Source organism: Primulina huaijiensis, chromosome 10, assembly GCF_012295235.1.
Source record: "Primulina huaijiensis isolate GDHJ02 chromosome 10, ASM1229523v2, whole genome shotgun sequence".
NCBI classification, from domain to species: domain Eukaryota; kingdom Viridiplantae; phylum Streptophyta; class Magnoliopsida; order Lamiales; family Gesneriaceae; genus Primulina; species Primulina huaijiensis.
Window position 1 is genome coordinate 5,414,229 of NC_133315.1, and position 22,373 is coordinate 5,436,601.

At 36.8% G+C, this 22,373-nt stretch overlaps 1 protein-coding gene across 7 annotated transcripts; it reads right to left on the reverse strand.

Moving 5' to 3' along the window:
- Positions 1-783: 783 nt before the first annotated feature.
- On the reverse strand, positions 784-21,924 carry LOC140986912 (chromatin modification-related protein EAF1 A-like). Of its 7 annotated transcripts, XM_073455318.1 has the most exons (24): positions 21,605-21,924; positions 14,356-14,555; positions 14,212-14,266; positions 14,037-14,131; positions 12,570-13,956; positions 12,361-12,480; positions 12,057-12,212; positions 11,162-11,350; positions 10,786-10,866; positions 10,316-10,373; positions 10,086-10,226; positions 9,721-10,007; positions 9,584-9,637; positions 9,260-9,317; positions 8,984-9,174; positions 8,826-8,879; positions 8,610-8,690; positions 8,343-8,480; positions 8,064-8,180; positions 5,328-5,419; positions 4,972-5,184; positions 4,534-4,885; positions 1,396-2,963; positions 785-1,096 (listed from the first exon to the last, which is right to left on the reverse strand). In XM_073455318.1, exons 2-23 carry the CDS (start codon positions 14,442-14,444, stop codon positions 1,473-1,475), a joined length of 5,499 nt encoding a protein of 1,832 aa, XP_073311419.1. In that variant the 5' UTR covers positions 14,445-14,555; positions 21,605-21,924; the 3' UTR covers positions 785-1,096; positions 1,396-1,472. The 7 variants fall into 7 exon arrangements, with proteins under 7 accessions (XP_073311420.1, XP_073311418.1, XP_073311419.1 ...); XM_073455316.1 differs by having other exon boundaries at positions 9,733-10,226; XM_073455314.1 differs by having other exon boundaries at positions 9,721-10,226; positions 21,605-21,923.
- Between the last annotated feature and the right edge of the window lie 449 nt (positions 21,925-22,373).

The following is a 22,373-nucleotide window of genomic DNA, read 5'->3' on the forward strand; positions in this document are numbered from 1 at the left end:
AAGCCATCTTCTTTTTTTTTCTTTGAAAATTTGATGAAGAATAATTTTTAGAGAATAAGAGAAAGTTGGAGTGATTGAATGTGTTTGTGATATCATATTTATAGGGAAAAACTAGCCGTTTTGTTACCGTTTATGACCTTTGTGTACAAAAAAATAAATGTATGTATTTGTATAATTTTATGATAATAATATGGTGTATATAATATTAGTCATGTTTAAATAATTATGTATATCATATCACATTATTATAATAAGGTATCATAAGGTATTTTGTTTAAAAATCTTATAAGCTTTTATACTTGTCGTATCCCTTACCAGGAGTGTGAAATGTCTTCTTATCATCATCCCAAGATTTATAACAAGTTTTTTTTTTTGAAAAATTTATTTTTATTATTTCTGATATTTATTATATAATAACATTATATTATATATTAAATACATACACAATAAATAAATAAACAGTAAAATAAATATTATTACTTTTGTTACTTTTTTCTTCTGTTTTGGAGCTTGGAACAATATTGAGAACTTTTAGAGCTTCGTGCTGATAACGTGTTATGAAATAGTAAAAATTTACGGTAAAAAAATAAAAATATCAAATTCTCAAAATTATCAAACTACACATTTTATAATATTTTTCTCTCAACTCAATTGTGAATTTCTTTACAAATGGTTAGGCTATTTATAGAATTTTTTTGGTAATAATCCAAAAAATAAATTACATCATTATTTTCATCATCACACACAAATTTCTAATTTTTACAACTCTTATTTTCAACATTCAAATATTCAATACACCTATTTTGAATATTAATTTTCAACAATAACTACATTCTTAATACAAGGGAACTGTACACAACTGATCTACGTAGCAGTAACTAAGGCTCCACCTAAACTGTGCATAAAAACAATAAGGGGCAGAAAACGGGAAACAGCGATCAGATTATGTACATCTAACTCTATATCGGTCTCCATCTCCGAAAGCCCAAGGGTTACTGATACACACAAGCTCAAAAATTGACCTGGATAGCATTTGAATTTATACTTAAATTCAATTAGCATGCCATCATCCCATGCCCCGATGCCTCGAGCATCACTGAACAATATGAGAGCAACAATTAGCATATATGTTCATGGTGCACCAAAATATGAAGATAACAATAATGGAACAATGAGATAAAATGCAAAGTGAGGCAGTGTTCAGAAAATATTCCCATCTTTCTCATCCACTTTTCTATTTCTGACAAGAACTTGAGTTCCCAAAGGACCGAGGATTCAAGATTTCATATATTGTGAATTGCCATACTAAATATCAGATAGAATAAAGATATTGAATTGAATAAACCAACTAAAATAACAGATGTAAAATATAAATGTCATCATGGTACGACTAACCTGACATGGTTGTCTCAAGAGTATGTTGATCCAATCTGTGGAACAATCATTGCCATAACATATCTGTTGGCTAGGCTTCACTCCAATCTAGAGTCACTAGGAGTTGCATTCCCTGCCTGGTGAATCTGCGACTGCTGCTGAGGCGAGGGAGATGGAGAGTGCGAATGTTGCACTTGTGGCTGCTGCCGCTGCCATTGTGAACTCACATCATTTGTAATAGGTATTAAATTGGCTGATGATAGTCTCTGCACATGTCCTTGGCTGGATTGAAGTGTAGTATCACTTAAGTTTGCCGGTTTGGACAGCAAGGACCCCAAACTTGTTGCTGAATTTAACACATTTGATCCATTCACTGGTTCTGAAGTATGCCACTGGTTCTGAGGTAATGATGTCGTTGCTTCCATTTCAGTGGAGTTACTTGTTGAGTTCTGATAAGTATCAGAACCTCTGAGATGTGCTTTATGTCTTGCTTCCGAACTAAACTGCTGGTTCGATTGAACCACCTTTTGGAGAGCCGATTGATTTTGATTCGTGAACTTTTGATTAGGTATTACCTGTGGGTGGTTTGAAGAAGTGGCAACCAGAGGCGTGACAGACTGATGGGCAGCAGGCAAACCTGGAGCAGGAGCAATTGGTGGAACGTGACCTTGACTGGTATCAGAATGAGAAATCATTTGCGGTAAATGCTTAGATGATGAGGATGCTTGACCAGAATATTTTTTCTTCCGAGGAAGGGGGTGATTAGACAATTGTGCAGACATGTATTGCATGGTTAGTGGCACAGCATTAACGGACGAACCAGTATATGACTCATGAGCTTCCATTAAAGAATCGCTTAAAATGGTTGGATCAAACTGGATGTTCTGATGAACCATCATGTTCCCTCTACCAACTCCCTCAACAACCTTAGCTTGATGTTGAAATTGTGACTGCTGCCGCTGCTGTGGATGTTGCCTGTTAGTTTGTATAAATGGCTGTTGCTGCTTTTGTCGTTGCTTGCTTGTCTGACTGGTTAACGTACTACCACCTGTTTGAACATTGTGGACCACTCCCTGAGTTGGAGTATGATGCTTTTGTTGCTGCTGAGACATTGTGTTAATTGAAGAAGGTGATGTCAAAGGAGATACTGATACTGACAAAGAATTTGCCGGGGATTGAACTAGCTGACTATTTTGCACTGCAGATGATGCAGGAATACGGGGCTGTGGTTGTACATGTGGAATAGATGAACTGGATGCAGCAAATTGTTGTTGTGGCGGCGGCTGCTGCAGAAAACGTTGCTGCAGTTGCCTTTCTTTAGCCAATCGAATTGTATAGGCTTGCTGCTGTGGATTAGAGGCAAGATTGGGTGGTACTTGAAAATGTGGGTGACGAGGATTAGGAACTTGAGCCTGTTGTGGAGATATTTGATGGGACTGCAGATGATGGAGGGCGTATGACGATACTGGTGGAGACACGGTCTTGTTAGTGAAGGGGGAACGAGATATGACTTGGTTGCTCCCTGGAGAGACTTGCATCTGAAGATCAGGAGTCCTCGTTTGCCTCTGAGAATCCTGACTGAGGCCAGGCTGTTCAGCAGAAAACCATTGTTATTTAGAGGAACACAGATGCTACAAGCACAATTGGGCAGGAAAAGCATATACAAAATTAATTGAATATTCCGCAAACAACATGATCTATGATATGCTACTCATAATTAGAAAACACTGTTAAAAAAATAATGCAAATAAAATAATCTAGTCAAAACTTCATTTAAGCCTGCTTAATGCATCATGGTCACGCCCGTGTAATAATCTCTCCACAGTTTCCAAGTAAACGCAAATTTGCTACAAGCAGTAGACATCATATTATCCTGCATCCTTACTCTTTTTAACTTAAATACTGTTTTCCATAATTGTGTTACTGAACAAGGTTTGCTACAAACAGTAGCCATCATATTTTCCTGCATCTTTATTTTAAACTTACACTGTTTTCCATAATTGGGTTACTGAATAAGGTTTTGATGGTAAGGATACCTCCTGCCAACTTTAGTTACTTGAAAAGTTATAAGATGAGGTCAAGAAACAAACTTTAAAATCACCGTCAGCAAACATCCTCGTATCAAATATTTGGACCCAAAATCTCGATGGCAGAGCAAAAAACGAAAAGACTACCCCCTCCTAGATCATCAGAACATAAATGTAAATAACAACAGAGATCCACTAGTCACTGCAATTTTCTTCAGAAACCATTACCATTTTTTAAGGACTAAATCGTTGAACTGCAGATTCACAGAGCGCCGAGAAAAGGTGATAGTACATACACACAAGCTGTATTCCTTTTCCTTTTTCATCTTGCTGTTTGTTTCACAATTACTTGTTTTTTGGGTCAAACTTTAAAATCACCGTCAGCAAACATCCTCGTATCAAATGGACCCAAAATCTCGATGGCAGAGCAAAAAACGAAAAAGACTACCCCCTCCTATATCATCAGAACATAAATGTAAATAACAACAGAGATCCACTAGTCACTGCAATTTTCTTCAGAAACCATTACCATTTTTTAAGGACTAAATCGTTGAACTGCAGATTCACAGAGCGCCGAGAAAAGGTGATAGTACACACACACACGACGTAGCCGAGGGTCAACACTACAGTTCAGAAATTTATCATCATCAGAGTCAAAAGACTCCATCTTCCCATTCATTACCCAAAGAACAGAATAAAAGACCCATACTCCATCCTCCAATTCCTTATCCATATAACAGTAAAAGAACTAACCATTCATCTGCCACTATGCCACGCCAACAACCTGCCTCAACTATCAACACCACTTACTAGTTGCTATTTTCTCACCAACATTTTCATATTTTGAGGACACGAATGATGAATAGATTAACATAGCACCAAGAAATGGCAATCCAACGGGCAACACACCCAAAAAACAAGTAATTGAGAAACAAACAGCAAGATGAAAAAGGAAAAGGAATACAGCACACACATCACTGCACAAAACAACACTACTTAAGAGGTATGGCATGTTATGGTCAACTAATTTAGAAGTTCCAAACCCAGTTAATTTTAAAGTTTAAACACATAATGAAAATACACAAGTCCAAGAAAAATTGCAAAATATTACATAGGATCCTATAATGCTTACCCGCATCATGGGTGAACCCTCACGAGGTCTCAAACTCGAGTTTCCTGACCCACATCTGACTCCATGGTGCATGTTTGCTGACACCATATTTCCAGAATTAACAGAGGATGATGAGGCAACGCCGTGGAGTCCATGTCTTTCCATAGGCATACTCCCACTACTGCACCCCATGCCCATGCCACTACTACCGGGAGGAACACGAACGCCACGATCAATTCCTGGAAGAGCTCCGGAAGAGGACAAATTGGATTGCTGGCCATTTCTACCTGATACTATTTGATTATATTGTTGAATTCGTAGCTGTTCATCAATTAATAATGATGCAGGTCTAGGAGCCCCATATCTACCATCCCTGTAAAAGGTAAGGAAATACCCGCATTCCTTGTCAGATAACTAAAGAATCTGAAAGAAAACTGTGAGCCATTAATACCTTATTACCTGACAGAACTGTGAGGACCGGGTGATGATGGAAAATTATTGCCAAGCATCATATTCGAGGACCCCAGCAACGCAGAACTAGCACCAAATGTTGGATGTGTTGGAGCCCCAGCACTTTGATTCGATATAATTAATCCACTAGAATATGTTCCTTGATACCCGAGAGAAGGTATATCAGGGCCAGACGCGTTGGCATCACACAAATCCAAAGGACTTCAAGGAAGCAAGGATAGTGGAGTTTTGAATAATGAGGGGGCCAAAAACCACCATTAGTCATTTACACGCCAAAAAATTTAATGGCAAAACATTAATTACCTTTGTTTTAAAAACAAAAATCATATCTGTGGCAATCTCACCTTAAAACAGAACCACCGCCCATGTTATTTGGACAAACTTGAGAAAGAGCCATTGTATGAGAGCTGTGAGGAGGTTGTAGTTGTTTGGGATCCTTTTATCAGCATAATGAAAAGAAATCAAATTAATAAAAAATGAAATAATGTGTTCTAACAGAAAAGCATATTTCCCACATTTAGAATAAAAGCTTCTTCCGAGAATATAACCATTGCACCACTTTGGCTACAACAGGTTCCCAGATAGTTTTTTTTTTTTTTTTGATAGGAAACATTACTTATATTAAATTGCAATGGAGATAAAATTGTTACAGATGTAATGCTAGAAAACAGATATCAAGACAGTACAAACTTCAAGTCCCTAACAATATCTGAAATGGAAAAATGATTAAACTCCTTGAGCCTCGTTGTCCAATTCGCAACCCTGAATTTGATCAACTCCCATACTTCTTCCGCGGAAGTGTTACTAGCATATTGGAGATGAATCAGGTAACATTAGCCAGCCTTCCCACAGGTCTTCTCATATCCATGCAATCAAAGATACCCATATACCAAACATATTGTTGATCAAGGGTAATGTTTTTGAATTTAATTTAAATGAGGGAAATATGTTTATTTTACGAAGATTTGGGACAGAAAAACTCATTTTAATCGACTAAAAGGATTGTGGGCCTATTTCTAAACTCATGGGCCTACACCTCTAGAATTAATAGGAGCCAAAGTATGAAAAGGAAAGAACCCTACTTCTCCGAAGTTCAGCCGCCGTTTCCCCTCCCCCTCTCCCCAAAGTTCTCGAAATTCCTTCTTTCTTTTCAAGAAATTTTAGTGTCTTTTGTTCGATCAAAGGCTAGAAGTCGATTCCCGGAGCCCAAATATCTCATCCCCGACAAAGAAAGACAAGTTTTATTCAATTCTTGATGGGCTACCCAAGCGATATTAATATTTTTTGTATATGATGCATGCATACTGATGTCATATTGTTTTCTTGCGAGGTATTTCAAAATCTTGAATAGAAGATGCATGATGATGCGTGTAATGCATAAACCATTCCCGACGATCTGGAAGATGGGTTGAGCGATTCATGAATATGGCTTCAAAGGGATGGTTTAATGTTTTCTTCGTGGGGTTTAATTGTGTCTCATGTGCGTGCATGAGGCGATGGAGCAAGGGGCACGGTGTATGCGTTTGCGTGTCTGCACAACCCACGGCCAGAGGCACGCACATTGCGCGTCTGCACAACCCACGGCTAGAGGCACGTGTGGTGAGTGTGGTTGGGCACAACATGAGTCTGCATGACCCACAGCCAGAGGAACGCTAGTGTACCTCTGAGCGTTGGTTTGGCCGAAAATTGTTCTCTATCATAGGTGAAGGGTAGTAACGATCATGGGCTATCCCGATCTTGGGCTTCCTCGGGGGTTTGTCCCATCTTTGGGTTCCCACTGGGGCCCTTTCCCTCACTGGCTTTCCACATGCGCCATTACTCATAAGACTCTCCACACCAAGTTGGTGGAGTGGTACGAACCTCCCCAAGTCTCGAACCCATGACCTCCTGGCATAAGTACATAGTTCAAACTTCAAAGGGACTTGGTACTAGCTCAATTGGTACCAAGTCTCTTTGAACTATGCACTTATGCCAGGAGGTCATGGGTTCGAAACTTGGGGAGGTACCACTCCACAAACCTGGTGTGAAGAGTCCTATGAGTAATGGCGCATGTGGAAAGCCCGTGAGGGAAAGGGCCCCAGTGGGAACCCAAAGATGGGACAAGGCTCCCGAGAGAGCCCAAGATCGGGATAGCCCATGGTCGTTACAAGAGGAGTGGGCGAGTGGGTCTGTTTGCGTAATGTTGTTTGTTTGATGCATGACATGCCGTCGAGAATGTTGGGAATGGCTTACGTCGATGATTAGTCTAATTTTGTACTTGGGCATGAGCTCTAGAGGGGCTATTTCAAAAATGGATGACACACGTATTGGCTTTGGCTAATGTTGCCTTGTACCAAATGTATGACTATGTTGGCCAACTCTACACTCGATCATGTACATGATATTTGCTTATATGAATGGTTATCAAAACTAAATTATATCTCAACTACAAAAAATGATGCATTTTTTATGAATAAATCTATGATTGCGTCTTACGCATGACTCACTATGTTTTAATTGTGCAGGTGAGAATGACGATAATAATGATGTTGATGTTGGAACACCGATGGAGTAGTCGAGGAGGCGAGAGGATTGCATGGCACGGTCTTGTCCAAGAACCTTCCGCAGCACCAAGAGTCATGTTTACCACTTTTTTTTGGATTTATGACACATTGTTCTAGGATTTGATATTTTATTCGTTTTTATATTTCTCACACGGAATATGCATGAATAGCTAGGCGTTTTATGGAATTTTATGATGGCTTGAGGATTTATGTTTTTGCTAGTTTATGCAAGAATTGTTTGAGATAGGATGATTATGTTCGGATGGTGATGTATGTTTTATGGTCTATATCGCACACTTTAATCTACATGGACACACAAGTTTTCCCCTGAAGTGTAGCTATTATTTATTTATCTACATCTATGGCTCAGAAGTTTTCCCTGTGATAGTTGTGGGAATCAAATGTTTGTGCACTGCATGTTTAGAAAAAAAATGTTCCAACCTTTCCGCATTAATTACGTGAATATGAAAACACGAGACATACGGGTCATCACAGACACAACCCTAAAAGTGTCATAAATTAATACTACACAAATACCTGAATCTTATGATAACGAAATTTCTGGCCAATTAAGATGATTTTCTCACGATGAGATCTGAGGGCATCTTCTTCCATTGGTTCCTTCAAATGCTGAAACAGTTGTCTGGCACTGCCCTGTACGACATTCATAAGCAAAAACAGAAGCAGTATCATTTTAATGTTTAAAAAAGGCCAACATATAGTGGATAAATAATTTGATACAAATATAGACATATTTAACTAAATATAAATGGATTCAACAAGCAAGCTAATATAAATAGATAAAAGGTATTTTACTTTAGGAATGCCAGGAAGTAAAGAAGGGTAAGGTTGCGAAGACCCAGAATCCTCGGCACTGTCAGCTCCATCACCAGAAGTTTTATCCATCAAAATGTTATGCCGCTCTTTGCATTCTTTAGCATTACGAAATATGCACTGATTACAACGAACAATTAATAATTCAGATTGTAGGAACAACTTCTTGGAAGGGATAATATGATCGTTTATGATCACAAAAAACAGAACCTCAAGAAAATATCTACTAAAATTTGGAAAAACACATACCTTAAATTGCATAGTACTATTAAAACCATCACTTACAAGCTCCCAATTTGGACCCATATCATGTACCATGACAACCAGTGCCTAAACAAAGTTTAAAAAAAATTAAACACATACATACCTCCTGAAGCAACAGAAAGAGCCATATCTCAAGTTTCAAAAGAGATATTCATCTTTACAGAAATGTATGCATGTACACGAAAATATATATGAATCAACCTGGTCCTCGAAAAGTGGCCATGGAGTTCCTGAACCTGGCTGCCCAGTAGGCATCTGATGAAATATTAACATCAACTTAAAAGACAGTAACAAAGCATGGATGCATGAGCGAAATGTCGAAAATTGGAAATGGGGAATAGCAAGTGTATAATAAATACCTTAAGAACTTTAGCTTTCCTTCCACGCTCCCGGCCACCAAGCATTTTATGGAACTTATTTGGATGGTACATGTTACTCATTTGGGATGCCAGTGGTGAAGGAAGATGCCCAGCAACTGTTGAAGTGTTGTCAAAAGAGCCATCCTGCAATGGCTGCAAGATCTTCTTTGTCATGGGCTGATCCAATACTCCTTCATGGAAAATGTATAGCTAATATAAGACAATGCAAAGAATGCATATTAAATACAGTGGCTGACATTTAGGATTAAAGCATACCATTGCAGCCGTTAGATTCAAGTTCATAACTATCTGATCTCTTTTTCAAATGATCCCTCTGAAATTGTAAAATAGAGGATTCAATGTTCATCTCAGTTATCCATATAGAAAGTAGAATTAGACGAAAAAATGGTTTTCAGAAAAATATACCCCCAGAAATAGAATGGACATTTTTTATTTATTTCCAGGAACTTTGAGTTAAATATAAAGATTGATAATTGTATTAGAAATAACTTAAAGAATCTCCGCTTTTGTTCCTCTGCTAAGCATATTAAGTGTTAAATGAAGAACAAAACAAAAAAGTTCAGTGAGCAAAATGATCACCTGGTCATAATGAAAATTGGAATCAATCAGCCATCTCTGTTCAACTGCAGAAGTCTGCCCACAAATAATAAAAGCAGTAAATAACTTGACAGATAGAATCTTCAAACTCATTTTAAAATAAATATACTACTGTCTACCGGATGCTTTACTTTCTTCTTCTTAGGTTTGGTTGAAACTTCTGCGGAGTCAAAAGCTAAATTCTTTTCAAATTCGCCACCCAACTCAACTTCCAAATTAATTGGAAGAGAAGATCCACCATGCAGAGTACTCTGACCATCCTGAAACGAATCACTATCACCACTGGAAGCATCTGCTTTATTTGGTAACTGAATGCATCCAGATGTTCCAGCACCGAATGGGCTCAAGATTTTCCTGGAAGCAGTTCGCATTCGTTTTGTAGGGATTGACACATTGAGACTGTCGCCTGGTCGTTTGGGAACAAAGGCAGATTGTTGTGTCACAATTTTATTCTCTGAAATATTCATGGGCAAATGATCAGAACCTATTCCATATGCCCTAGCACCATATGCATTTGCCGAGTATTTCCGCTTCTTTTGGCCAAATTTTGAAGACTTTCCATCATCAGAGGCCACAGGCATGCCAAATGTGCATGTATCGCCATCATCCTCATATAATGAATCATCTTGAGATTCAAAATAGCAATGTGAGAAACCTTGTCAAATAAATAATATGACAGAAATCAACAAGAAATAATTACCATCCCAAATTTACCTGCCACAATACCACAAGCAGATGTCTCCACTTCCTCTCGCACATCACTTCTAATTCTCTGAGGAAAAACATGAATTGAGTCAGACACCAAAATATTAATTAAGCACAAAAATGAGAGACTTCTTATAAAACACTTCAATTCTTCACTCTTTGGAATCCATAGTTTCAACATCCACTTCACTTCTTAACATGGGTTACCCACAAGATGGCCTTCTTACAACACACTTCCCAACTCGTCCCACATAGAAATCACCACATTCCACAGCCCACCCAAGATAGACTCCACATTAATGAACTGGCACTTAGAAAAAGTTCGTCAGAGACAATGGTAGAAAAGTAACTTAAGACAAAGTTTAACGCTCATTTAGACATTTCTTCACATTCTTTTATAATTTACCTAGTTTCTTACATAAAACCGTTCTGCGACAAGAAAAGAGAATTCAAGGTTCAAAAGCAAAGCATTCATTTACCTCATAGTGAGCCACAAGAGATTCAATTGATTTTTTGTAGGTCACCACAGCCCCGAGGGGAATCACATAGAAGAGGTTTTCCTGATTGACAATTGCCGAAAGTAAAATTGATGGGTAACCAATGAGGTTCACAGCATTACAAAGTGACACATGAAGATATTCACCTTTGGTCCTTTACTAAAAAATATATATAATTATATCTTGAAACATACAGACATAAAGCTAGAATGAATAGATTATAAGGGAGGAGTAAAAAGGGAAAAGGGACGGGTAGGTGAGATTTGAGGTACATGCACATCTAGCGCATACACAAGAAGTGGGGGAGGGGATTTGTTCAAAGAATAATATACGAAAATATTCATTGTTAACCCCATACTTCGGTCAGACTATCCTCCAAAGATATGTCCAGGACTCCTGAATCAGATACTTTATCCAGGGTAAGTTGCACGTCAGCCTGGTAATGCAGAACATTTGAGTTGTTATATTTCAGAAATCTTGCCATATAAGATTGAACAGCAGGTGCACCGTCCTTTTGACTTGGCTGCTCTAGTTCTTTGCTTATCTTCTGAAAAAATAAATAAATAAAATACTTAACTATAACACCAAATTGCCTTTGAATTTATGCGCCTTATATTCTAGGTTGCTGACTCAAATTTATAAAGATGTTATGCATATACATCCAAAAAGGTCAGACATCATGCATTTGCACATTCTTGGATAAACTATCAGTACAAACCCCATCTTGCTACAAGTGGAATCAAGGTCATAAGGAATTAATAGTACTAAGATATTATGATACTACAGTGGATTCTTGGAGGGTGTGGGAAAACAATAAACATCTTCCAACAAAAAAATTCATTAAACCATCAGAAACTATAGAGTATAGCAGAAAAACAACAAACGTCTTCCAAGTTCCCATTTAAAGAATTTATTATTAGACCCTAGTGTAACAGAATTACGTACGTTTCCTCCAATAATTAATTCAACATTAAATGTTTTTACAAGTGTTCACATACAATGAGATAGTATTTCTACATATTTATCAGCTTGAAAAATCAGAATCGTAATAATCAACATTAGCTACTAAATGGTAACAAAATGTCGAAAAAAAGAGTTGAACCACAATCAGAAGAACATGATGCAACAAGATGCATCAAAACATAGGAAAACACCATCAGAAACAGTTAAAAGTCTTAGTCTTAGTCCTAGTTGGCTGTGTAAATGGAATTAAAATTAAAGATGGAGGATAATCACAAAAATTTCACAACTACCTCTACTGAATGCCAGTACTCCATGACAGCCATCACCAGGGTACGAGCAACTATCTTAGCCTTCATGCTATAACTTTTTTCTTGTTTTCTCACCCGAGAACTAAAAGCAGCTCGATTACATATTTGAGAACTTGCAGCTAATTTCCAAATACGCTCCTACGCGAGGCGAAGCAAAAGAAGAAGTCTATTTATTTAAAGAAAATGGAAATATAAGTTCTGCGGACAATAGGACAATAACGAATATTTTCATTACAGAAATATTTGCAAAACAAATACTACAAAAGAACAGGTATATCAAGTGAACCTGTGCAAAATCATTTGCCAACCATGCCATTTCTTCAAGCACGTAATCCCAGTGAGGTTTAAGAGGAATCTCCAAAGTTAAAGTCAAAGTAGATAATTCGGCAATTCTTTTTCGCTTTGCCTGTTTATCACATCAGATCTATGAGCCGACAAAAAACTATTTGAGCACAAACAGGTGGTATATAAATTAATGAAAATGCGAAGATATACCTCTATGATTTCTGCTTCTTTTAAGATTGATTCTTCATCAACACTTCCTAATTTCAAGTTTCCGGGACTTTGGACATTAAAGGAAACGGTAGAAATCTTTGATGATGATCCAGCCTCAGGAAGATCAGCAATAGAGTTATCTATGACTGTGCAAAACATTTCACTCTGAGGAGAAGAATTTTCAGGCAATGGGACAATAGGTTTTCTCCCTGATTCTGACCCACTACAGCCACCAGCTTCCATACCGTTAGTGTTGAATTGATTTGTCAACTTGTCATGCAAAAAAGATCTACCTTGAATTTTTTCTTCCTGAGGCTGGAGGGAGGGACCATCTTGCCTATGACTTACATATGCAGAGGCACTCTCTTCATCACCAGAAAAATTATCAATAATCATGGCCTCTTTAGTTTCTCTTAGCCCTACTACCAAGGCTTCTAGCCCTAAATTTTGACCGTCTATGTCTCCATTTGAATCAATGGTACTGATTCTGGTACCTGTTTCAGCATCAATATTTCTATCAACATCAAAGTTGGTTTGGGAATAAGAAGACCCGGAATCAAAATCATTTCTGCGACATGCTGCATTGCCATTATTAGCATCGTTTGTTATCGCATCACCCTTTTTACTGATGAAACCATTCATCTGACAAGAACTATGGTTCTCAACTTTTCCAGTATCTTCTCTTGGCTCATGCTCTTCCATTGTAACAGATTCATTACAATCCATTTTCGTAGGAGTTTTTGCAGCATTTGAGAACGATGGTTTATTAAGTCCTAGGGGAATTTTTGAAGAAGTAGCATCTAAAGCAGATTGGCTAGAAACACATTTAATCAGATCCTCGGTTGATCCCACAGCCTTTGCATCGTTCATCTCCACAAACCGATGATCATCTACACATACATCTGGACAGAGGGTGCCATTTATTGGGCTTCCAGGCTTTGAATTACAGCTTGAGGATACATCAAGATTTTCTACATCAGATAACGGTCCTATTAAATTCCCAGGGGCGTGGTGTGAAGGTAAAGAAGATCCATGAGAGCCAAGCGCAAGATTTACATCACTTGAGCTAGACCTAGCCCCATCACGATTTGAGTGTGATCTATGGCGTCTCTTATATGCTTTTCTAGGGAGCCCAAAAGCAGACGAATCCCCATGTTCCCTAATTTTATGGCTCCCATCCCTTTCCAATGATTGCTCTGGTGGCACAACATTACCCCTAATGGGATGAAAATAATTTCGATCACCTTCAGAATATACATGCTCAGCATCAAATAACGTGAGATTATCAGCACTACTGGGTTCACAGAGAGCAGCTGCAAGTCTACCACTACTTTCCACAGTCTCTCGATAAAGTGATGCGGTAAATGCAAAACTACCCTTTGGTTCACTAAAATATCATCGAAAAGAATTAAAAAAATCCAGATTCATGGAAACGAGAGAACATCTTACGACACAAATACACAATACCTGGTCACAAGATTAGGTTGCAGGTTTGTAAATGATGTTGACTGCACGCTAACTGAAGCAGAATTCCCAAGATTAAAATCTAGAGGATTTCCACCCTACTTAAAAAAAATAGAAAATCAAGCATGACAAAAAGTTCCATACTTTCAGAAAAGGCAAGCAAGGGACGGTTACATACTTTTTCAAGAAATTCCAATTCTCTTTTTCTTTCCTCCCGAACATCATACTCTTTCCTGCAAGGTAACACAAACAATTGTTAACACCTTTTATAACAATACAATACCCGTTATATTGCAAAAGGTAAGAAGCATAAGAACGTTACCTAAGCTCTGTTTGAACCTTCTCAATTACTGCTCGATTCAGAGAAGATTTGCTAACAATACCAACTCCGCTTTCAAGAATGCCTCCCATAGAATCGACCTCGGCATGGACTAAGAGAATGTGCCTTGAAGAACAATATGTGCTCCTAAAACAACAGCTGCAGATTATCTACTCCATGTACTCAAGACTTGAATAAAAAACCTGTGTAACAAATAACAAAAAACATTATTTACAAGCAAACAAGGGGAGAAGAGATGCAAAAAAGGGGAGAACAGATTTCTTTTGAAAGGAGGGGAATGAGTGGAGATCAGTCCAAAAACTGTAAGGTAGTTCAGCTAAAGCATAGGATGCACAAACATAACAAAATTTCATACAAAAGCTTTTTTAACTTTAAAACAACAATTACGAAAACTTGCAAATGGAAACACACTCAGAAGTGCTTGGCCTTTTAACTTGATAGCCCTTCCATACTTTGTTTCATGACACTTGTTTCCAGAACCCAGCTCAATTCATTGTGGATACAATGTGCCCTCTTAATTCTGGGCTTGCCATTTTTTTCCTACTAAAACCAATTTCACACAACATGTAAAGCACTTTTGGAACACCAACTGTCAACAACCAAAGATGGCAACACAGAACAAATGGGCAACTTCATAATAAGGTCAGAAGAAGTTTGTCCTCTGCGGGAAGTAAAAGTAATGTGAGGGTAACATACAGGTATTCAGCTGTCCAGTGTAAGAAAAGATCAAATAGTCATCATAATTCAAGCACTAACATGGTGAAGAATGGTCTACACGTGAGTATTAACGCAAAATCGATAAAATGAACTGCTACAATTAATTCAATTTGGCTAAACCAGGAAAAAAGTAAATCAAAGAGAAAAGCATCCTTACAAAAACCCCATCCCCAACCATCTTTAGAAAATGAAGGGAATGATTCATGACAAGGTGTGAAAACAAATCAAGCAAAGCGTTTCGAACTGGCTCAATTAAATTTAAATTGAAATTGATATCACTAGATTCGAACTTAAACATAATTTATTTTGTTTGATAGCTAGTGAGCCATATTATAATTAAAAATACACACTATGACTATATACCAGCAACAATTTTTGAATACATATATATATTTAAAATAATATTTTTTTTATAAGAAACGATATTTTATTAATGATACGATAAGAACAATTACATCAGTGGACTAGAGGTCCACTATCATGAAGTCCATATCAAGAATTTGATTTAATGAAACACAAAAGCCCAATCTCACAATAAATCAAAGATGGAGACATTCTTGAAGTCATCATGATTTCCGATCCACGTAGCTACTGTTATCTTGATTTTTTCCCAGCAATGTTCTCTATTTTCTGCTATTTCATCAAAAATTCTTCTGTTTCTTTCCAACCATACTGTCCAGCATATGCAATGAACCACGACTTGCCAAAAATTCTTCCCCTTTTTCTAGTCAGTCGCCCCAAATCCATACCAAATAAATCCTTTGTTGACTTCGGCAATACCCAAACTAATCCAAGTTCTTACAAAGCTTTAGCCCACAATCCGATCGTGAAAGGACAATGTATGAGCATATGATCCTGAGTTTCGTTGTCATTTCTACACAACACACACCAATTTGGGCAAATAGCAATTGAGGGTCTCTTTTTTTGTATCGTCTCCGAGGTCGGTAGCTTACCCAAAGTTGCAGTCCACGAGAAAACTTGAATTTTTATTGGAACCGGTACTTTCCAAATTTGATCGTGATGAGGAAAAATCGGAAATCGTGGAGGAGGAAAAAAAGACTCGAATAATGATTTAACTGAAAAAAGACCAGAAAAATCCCCTCTCCACACTCTGAAATCATATACCCCTTCAATCAACCTAATTGACTCTAACACACGTAATAGCTCGGACAACTGAAGAAGTTCTTGATCACTGACTGCCCTCCTAAAATGAAAGTCCCAAGAATGAGTAGACATTGCATTATCGAACGACACAAAATATGAAATAGGCACATTATGAACTGTTGATAACTGAAATAAAGCTGGAAAAAGCTCTTTGAAAGACGACTCCCCCACCCACCTATCTTCCCAAAATCTCGCCTTATTTCCCCCCCTCACCTCAATTGAGACAAGCTGTTGAAAAGTCGGGTATATTCGGGAAATAAACTTCCAAGGACACTTGAATGTAATGTTCCTTGCCAACCCTGCATCCCACCCATTCTCTTGTAAACCATAATAACTTACAATAATTTTCTTCCAAAGTGTCTCATCTTCCGCACAAAATCTCCACCACCACTTCCCCAACATGGCCTTGTTTCTCAAGATAATATTCCCCACACCCAATCCACCTTTTTCCTTAGGTTTGCACACTTGTTTCCACGCGACCAAATGACTATGCAAATCTCCATCCGCTCCATCCCAAAAAAAATTTCTTGAAATCTTCTCCATCAACTATACTACACCTTTTGGAACTCTAAAAAGAGACATGTAATATATCGGAATTGAATTTAAAACCGATGATATCAATGTTAATCTTCCCCCCCTTGACAAAAAAGGTTTTTTCCAACTTGTCAATTTTTTCGACATCTTAGCCACAATGGGTTCCCAAAATGAAGCTTTTAACGGATTTCCACCTAAAGGCATTCCCAAATAAGTAATTGGCCAACACTCAGTACCACATCCAATTTGTTGTGCCAACAGGTCAACTTCCCTTTGATCACAATGAATACCCAAAAGCGCACTTTTTTCCCAATTGATTCTTAATCCAGACATATGACAAAATGATATCACCACTTGAACCAAGAATCTGATGTGGTCCTCATTCCTCACAAAAAATAGTGTGTCGTCCGCAAACCGAATGTGAGATATCTCTACTTTGTCTCTACCCACCTCAATCCCTTTTATAAGATTTCTTCCTTTTGCTTTATCAATCAATCTCCCCAATACATCCACAAACAAATTGAACAAAAAAGTAGACAATGGATCTCCCTGTCTAAGGCCTTTATGCGCCTTAATTTTACCCCTCGGTCTCCCATTAATCATAACCGAGAATGTTACGATCGACACACATCCTTTGATCCATTTTCTCCATCTCTGTCCAAACCCTTTTTTCATCAAAACAAAATCAAGGAAATCCCAATTCACATTGTCGTAAGCCTTTTCAAAATCTACCTTAAGCACCCATCTTTTTTTCTTCTTTCTCCTTCCCTGTTCAACAAGTTCATTCGCTATAAGGCCACAGTCGAGAATCTGTCTTCCCTCTACAAAAGCATTCTGAGATTCTGATATTGTCTCTGATATGATATTCCTGATCCTAGCAGTTAAGACTTTTGCTATTATCTTATACAAACAAACTTAAATCCACATTGCTCCAAAGAAGAATTTTGATTTTTTTATCACGATTTTACGGCTAAGTTCTAGGAAAATGTATTTTACAAGGTTAAAAAATGTGTGATCTCTGACCAAACGACAAGGACAAACATTAATCATTACAAGCGTAAGCGCGCGTAATAGAAGCGTCTGTGTGAAAACATACATTTGATTTTTAAGATAATTTTATCTACCTCGAGCCAAATAATATATATAAAACAATGTATAAATACAAAAAGTTGAAGTTTAAAGAGAAAATAGCTAAAATGGTAAAAAGTTGTCCCGTATTACGGAAGAACAAAGGAATGGCTCTCTTAGTTACGCTGCGACTCATCACATCCTGGGGTTGAAGAAGGTCCCAAGGGTTCGGTTGTTCGCCGATTTAAGTGGTACGTGAGTTGGGTTTAGAACGTCGTGGGTAGGTGTGACGCATTTTACATTTGATTGTTGAAAGGCAGCTGATGTACATTTTAGATTTTCTATTCACTCATGATCTGGCCTGGTCGACCCAATCATGGGCTTTTTTCTGGTTCACCACAGAAGGCAGGTTGTCTGGGGGATACATCCCAATAACTAAAAAAAATAGGAGCTCGTCGTTTAGGCCCGTGAGTGAGTTGTCTACTTTGTGTTTTGGTTCTGTAAGTATTCAAATTTGGATTTTCATCCTGTAGGTTAGGTTAGGTTATGTTCTGGCTTTTAGTCTTTTTTTCTAGAGTGCTTGACATGGCACCGGAAAAAATTAATGTGTCCGGCATTACGTCAGCATTTCATAAGAAAATACTAAAAATCAAAACACAGCCTAACTTATTGGACCAAACCCGTATTTGAATACCTAAAGCACTAAAACACAAAATAGGTAAACTCAAAGGACCATTTTGGCTGTAATCCCAAGTACATAAGATTCGAATTGGGCCGAAATTAATGGGCCAAGGGTTTTCCAAGAGAAGAATTTATATTGTTTAAAAATCCCTATAAAGGTTTTGATATATTATTTTATTAAAATGTATTAGATTATTGTAACACAATATCGTAAGAACGCTCGCGCATTAAGCACGTTTAACATGATAAAATATGAATTTAGATGCTTTTTCTCCACGTTTGAGCAAATCATTATGTTCTACTCACACTTCACGCCTAATCTCGTTTCATATTAAATGGTAATTTACTATTTTTTAAAATTAAATACCACATAAGAATAAAGGGCGTGAGTACAAACTCTGTAACATTATTCAAAGCATAATTTTGAAGTATAAAAAAGTATAGTCCAAAACAACATGATGTGAGATCGAATATTATAAAATGAGCTCAAGTTCAACTACTAGTTTACGCCAGAGATCAAACTCGAGATATTTACCATTTCGAGTTTTGTGTCAAGCTTGAACCAGAGCTTAAAATTTTGAACATCTTTGGCTAAATTTGGTTTGTCTATCGCTATGAATGACACTAATAAAATGGCATTTTTCTCCCACCTCTTTCAAGTTCCATGCATTTATCATTGTAGTTCTATATATTTTAACAGTTACATTTTTGTAACCCAACTAAATAATTACATGCTTTAATTTAGGTATAGCACTGAATGGTTGTCATTATAGCAAAACTAGATGTGATGCTAACGATGCAACTCAAATATATTGAATTTTACAGGGTCTAAACATTGTATTTCAACCATTGCCCCACGTGGATAGCCACTAACGAGTGCAGGGTTTATTTAATATTTATGACACCGAAATCCTAGTCCAGACAACTTCCTAACTTGTAAAATTTTCCTACGCACAAATCGATCTCATGACCTAGCTTTAACACTAATTAAAACCAGGTGTATGTTGCTCTAATGAAATCTACATATTATTTCAATAGTACAACTAAAATCTTCTAAATTGTACACCCACCTCAATGTTAAATTTCAGCCCTTTTTGAGGATGAAATTAAATCACCCTAAACATTACATATTTCATCAAATAGTAGAAACCAATTCAAGTTTTGAATTGCCTATCTTTTCTGATTGCTCGATGTAAGTATTAGAGGTGTAAACGAACCGAGCCGGTTTGCGAGCTTTTCAAGCCGGCCCGAAAAATAATTTATCCGTATTCGAGCTTATCGAATTCGAGCCGAACTCGAACATATTCAAACTTTTTTCGAGCCGAACTCGAGCCCTGATTATTTTTTTCGATAGGTCATGAGCAGCTCGCAACCTAAATATTTTATTAATATGATATAATTATATATTAAAAAAATAAATTTTGAGCCTTTCGAGTACTTATTTTCGGGTAATGGTTCGCGAATATATTCGAATCTTTGAACCTAACTTGAACTCGAGCTTTAATTCGAATCGAGTTTGAGCCAAAAAGTTCTAAAGTTTTCGAACTTTGAGTCGAACACAAACTCAAACAAAACTAATTCGAGCCTTCAATTTTTTTCATATTCGGCTCGATTTGATTCGTTTACACCCCTAATAAGTATGTGACAACTAATTAAACTGTTATTGAGGGTCAATACTCATCTATATTTTATCAATTCAGGTAGAAACATCAGTTGAATATCAAACAAATTTAAAATATGCATTTCTAAGTGGTTGAATTTTAAAATTTTAATAAAAAACTAATCTGAATAAATTTGAACTAGTACATTAACTACAATACAACAAAATTAATGCATGAAGGTTAAATTACAGTTAAACAACATATCATAAACATTTATCCATAAAAGTGTTGTGAAAGAAACAGAGAGTACTAAAAAATGAATGGTTATGTTTACTTTGATTTTAAAATCTGCTTTCTAATCATTAAAAACAAAAATCCAGATCTTTTTCATTTCTCCCAAAAGATCATAATTTTAAGTTAAACTTTCATCCCTCACAAAAATATTATGATTTCATAGCACAAGAAGTCAATATATATTTTAAAAATTGTAATAATTCGTGAATTATTAAATATCAAATGTCAGACAAGAAAATTTAAAACAATATTATAGTCGCAGTAAATTATTTTTTCCAATAAGAAAACATAAACCTCATTTCACTACACATTTTTAAAATTTCACTTTTTCAAAATATGCATCCGAAAACATTGGAAATAAAACCATGCATAGACTGAATATTTAATGGGAATGTCTCCCCAAAATTTTTTTTAAAATGTTAGGCTAAGTGCCAAAAGCCATGGGGAAGGTGAGAAGAAAATAATTGTCCTAATATTGTAGTAATTCAACTAATTTACAAATTAAGACGTGCACTGTGGAAGGTTACTACATTTAGAAAACAAGAAGCAAACAGACTATTCATGACCCTGCTTACATCAACTGAGATGGGGAAGACAAAAATAGGAATTCTAACCTATGATCTCACTAATGAAAGACAAAGGCAAAAACATTTTTGCATTTGAGACGAAACATGAAATGAACCCGATGGAATTGTATTTGATCTCTCCTACTAAGTAAATGATGGCTTCCATAGTTCTGAATCTTATAATACAATGTGCATCACTTGTCATCCTCTTTGACCTAAAAAACAAGTCAGAGTTTGTTCAAGTTGTCAAGAGACAAGCAACAACCTATGTAGCACGCTTGTGAAGAGTGAGTTCGAGACTATCTTGAACTAATCAACAAAAACGTTCTAAAAGAATAGAATCCAACTCATTCGACATACAAACCATATGAAATTCTCAAATAACTAAAATGCCAGATAACAGGGAAGCTCACATGTTCCACACAACTCAACACCATCAGCCCTCGTGGCATATCAACCAAAAGGCATAAGATGCATTGCGTAACAAACAGTTTCGTGTTGTTTCTCCCAAAAATAAACCCTAAATTCAATTTAAAAATGCGAGGAATAAGTTGAGCAGAGCTCCAAATTGTAGGGTTCCAAGACATGACCATGTGATGATATTACCTGAATTGGAATTAAAATCAGATGAATGAAATCTGCAGAAAAAACAGAAGGGCCCCTGAGTATGTTCTGCTCGTTTTGCTTCTGGTGCTCAAGGTGGTAGGTACCTCAAAAGGGTTAAGAATTCCCAAAATTATCAGGGAAAACCCCTATTATACAAATACGGAGGTGTATACATACATACAACAACGTGTATGCGTATATAACTGCGTGTTCTGCGTGTAATTCCTCGTACAGAATGGTTCTTCAAATACGTTCCCCTTCGTGTTCGTTAATTTTTTTCTCACTTCCTTAAAATCTCAATTCGGGTCGTGTATGAGCTGGGCTGGGCCTGCATGGAGAAAGGACCTTTTGAAATTATCCAGTTTGCCCAAATTCGGGTTCTTGTTTTTGTTCTCAATTTTTTGTCTGGCTTATTAAAATTAGGGGTGTGCAAAATGTGGCCAAAGCCAAAAACTAAATTGTGTTGAAAATTAATATTTAAAATGTGTATGTTGAATATTTAAATGTTAAATATTTGAATGTTGAAAATAAGAGTTGTAAATATTGAAAATTAGTGTGTGATGATGTAGGTAATGATGATTTTATTTTTGGATTATTTGTAAAGATTTTCTATAAATAGATCTCTCATTTGTGAAAAAAATCACAATTGAGTTGAGAGAAAAATATTATAAAGTGTGTAGTGTGATAATTTTGAGAGTTTGAGATTTTTACTTTTTACCGTAAATTTTTACTTTTTCACAACACGTTATCAGCACGAAACTCTAAAAGT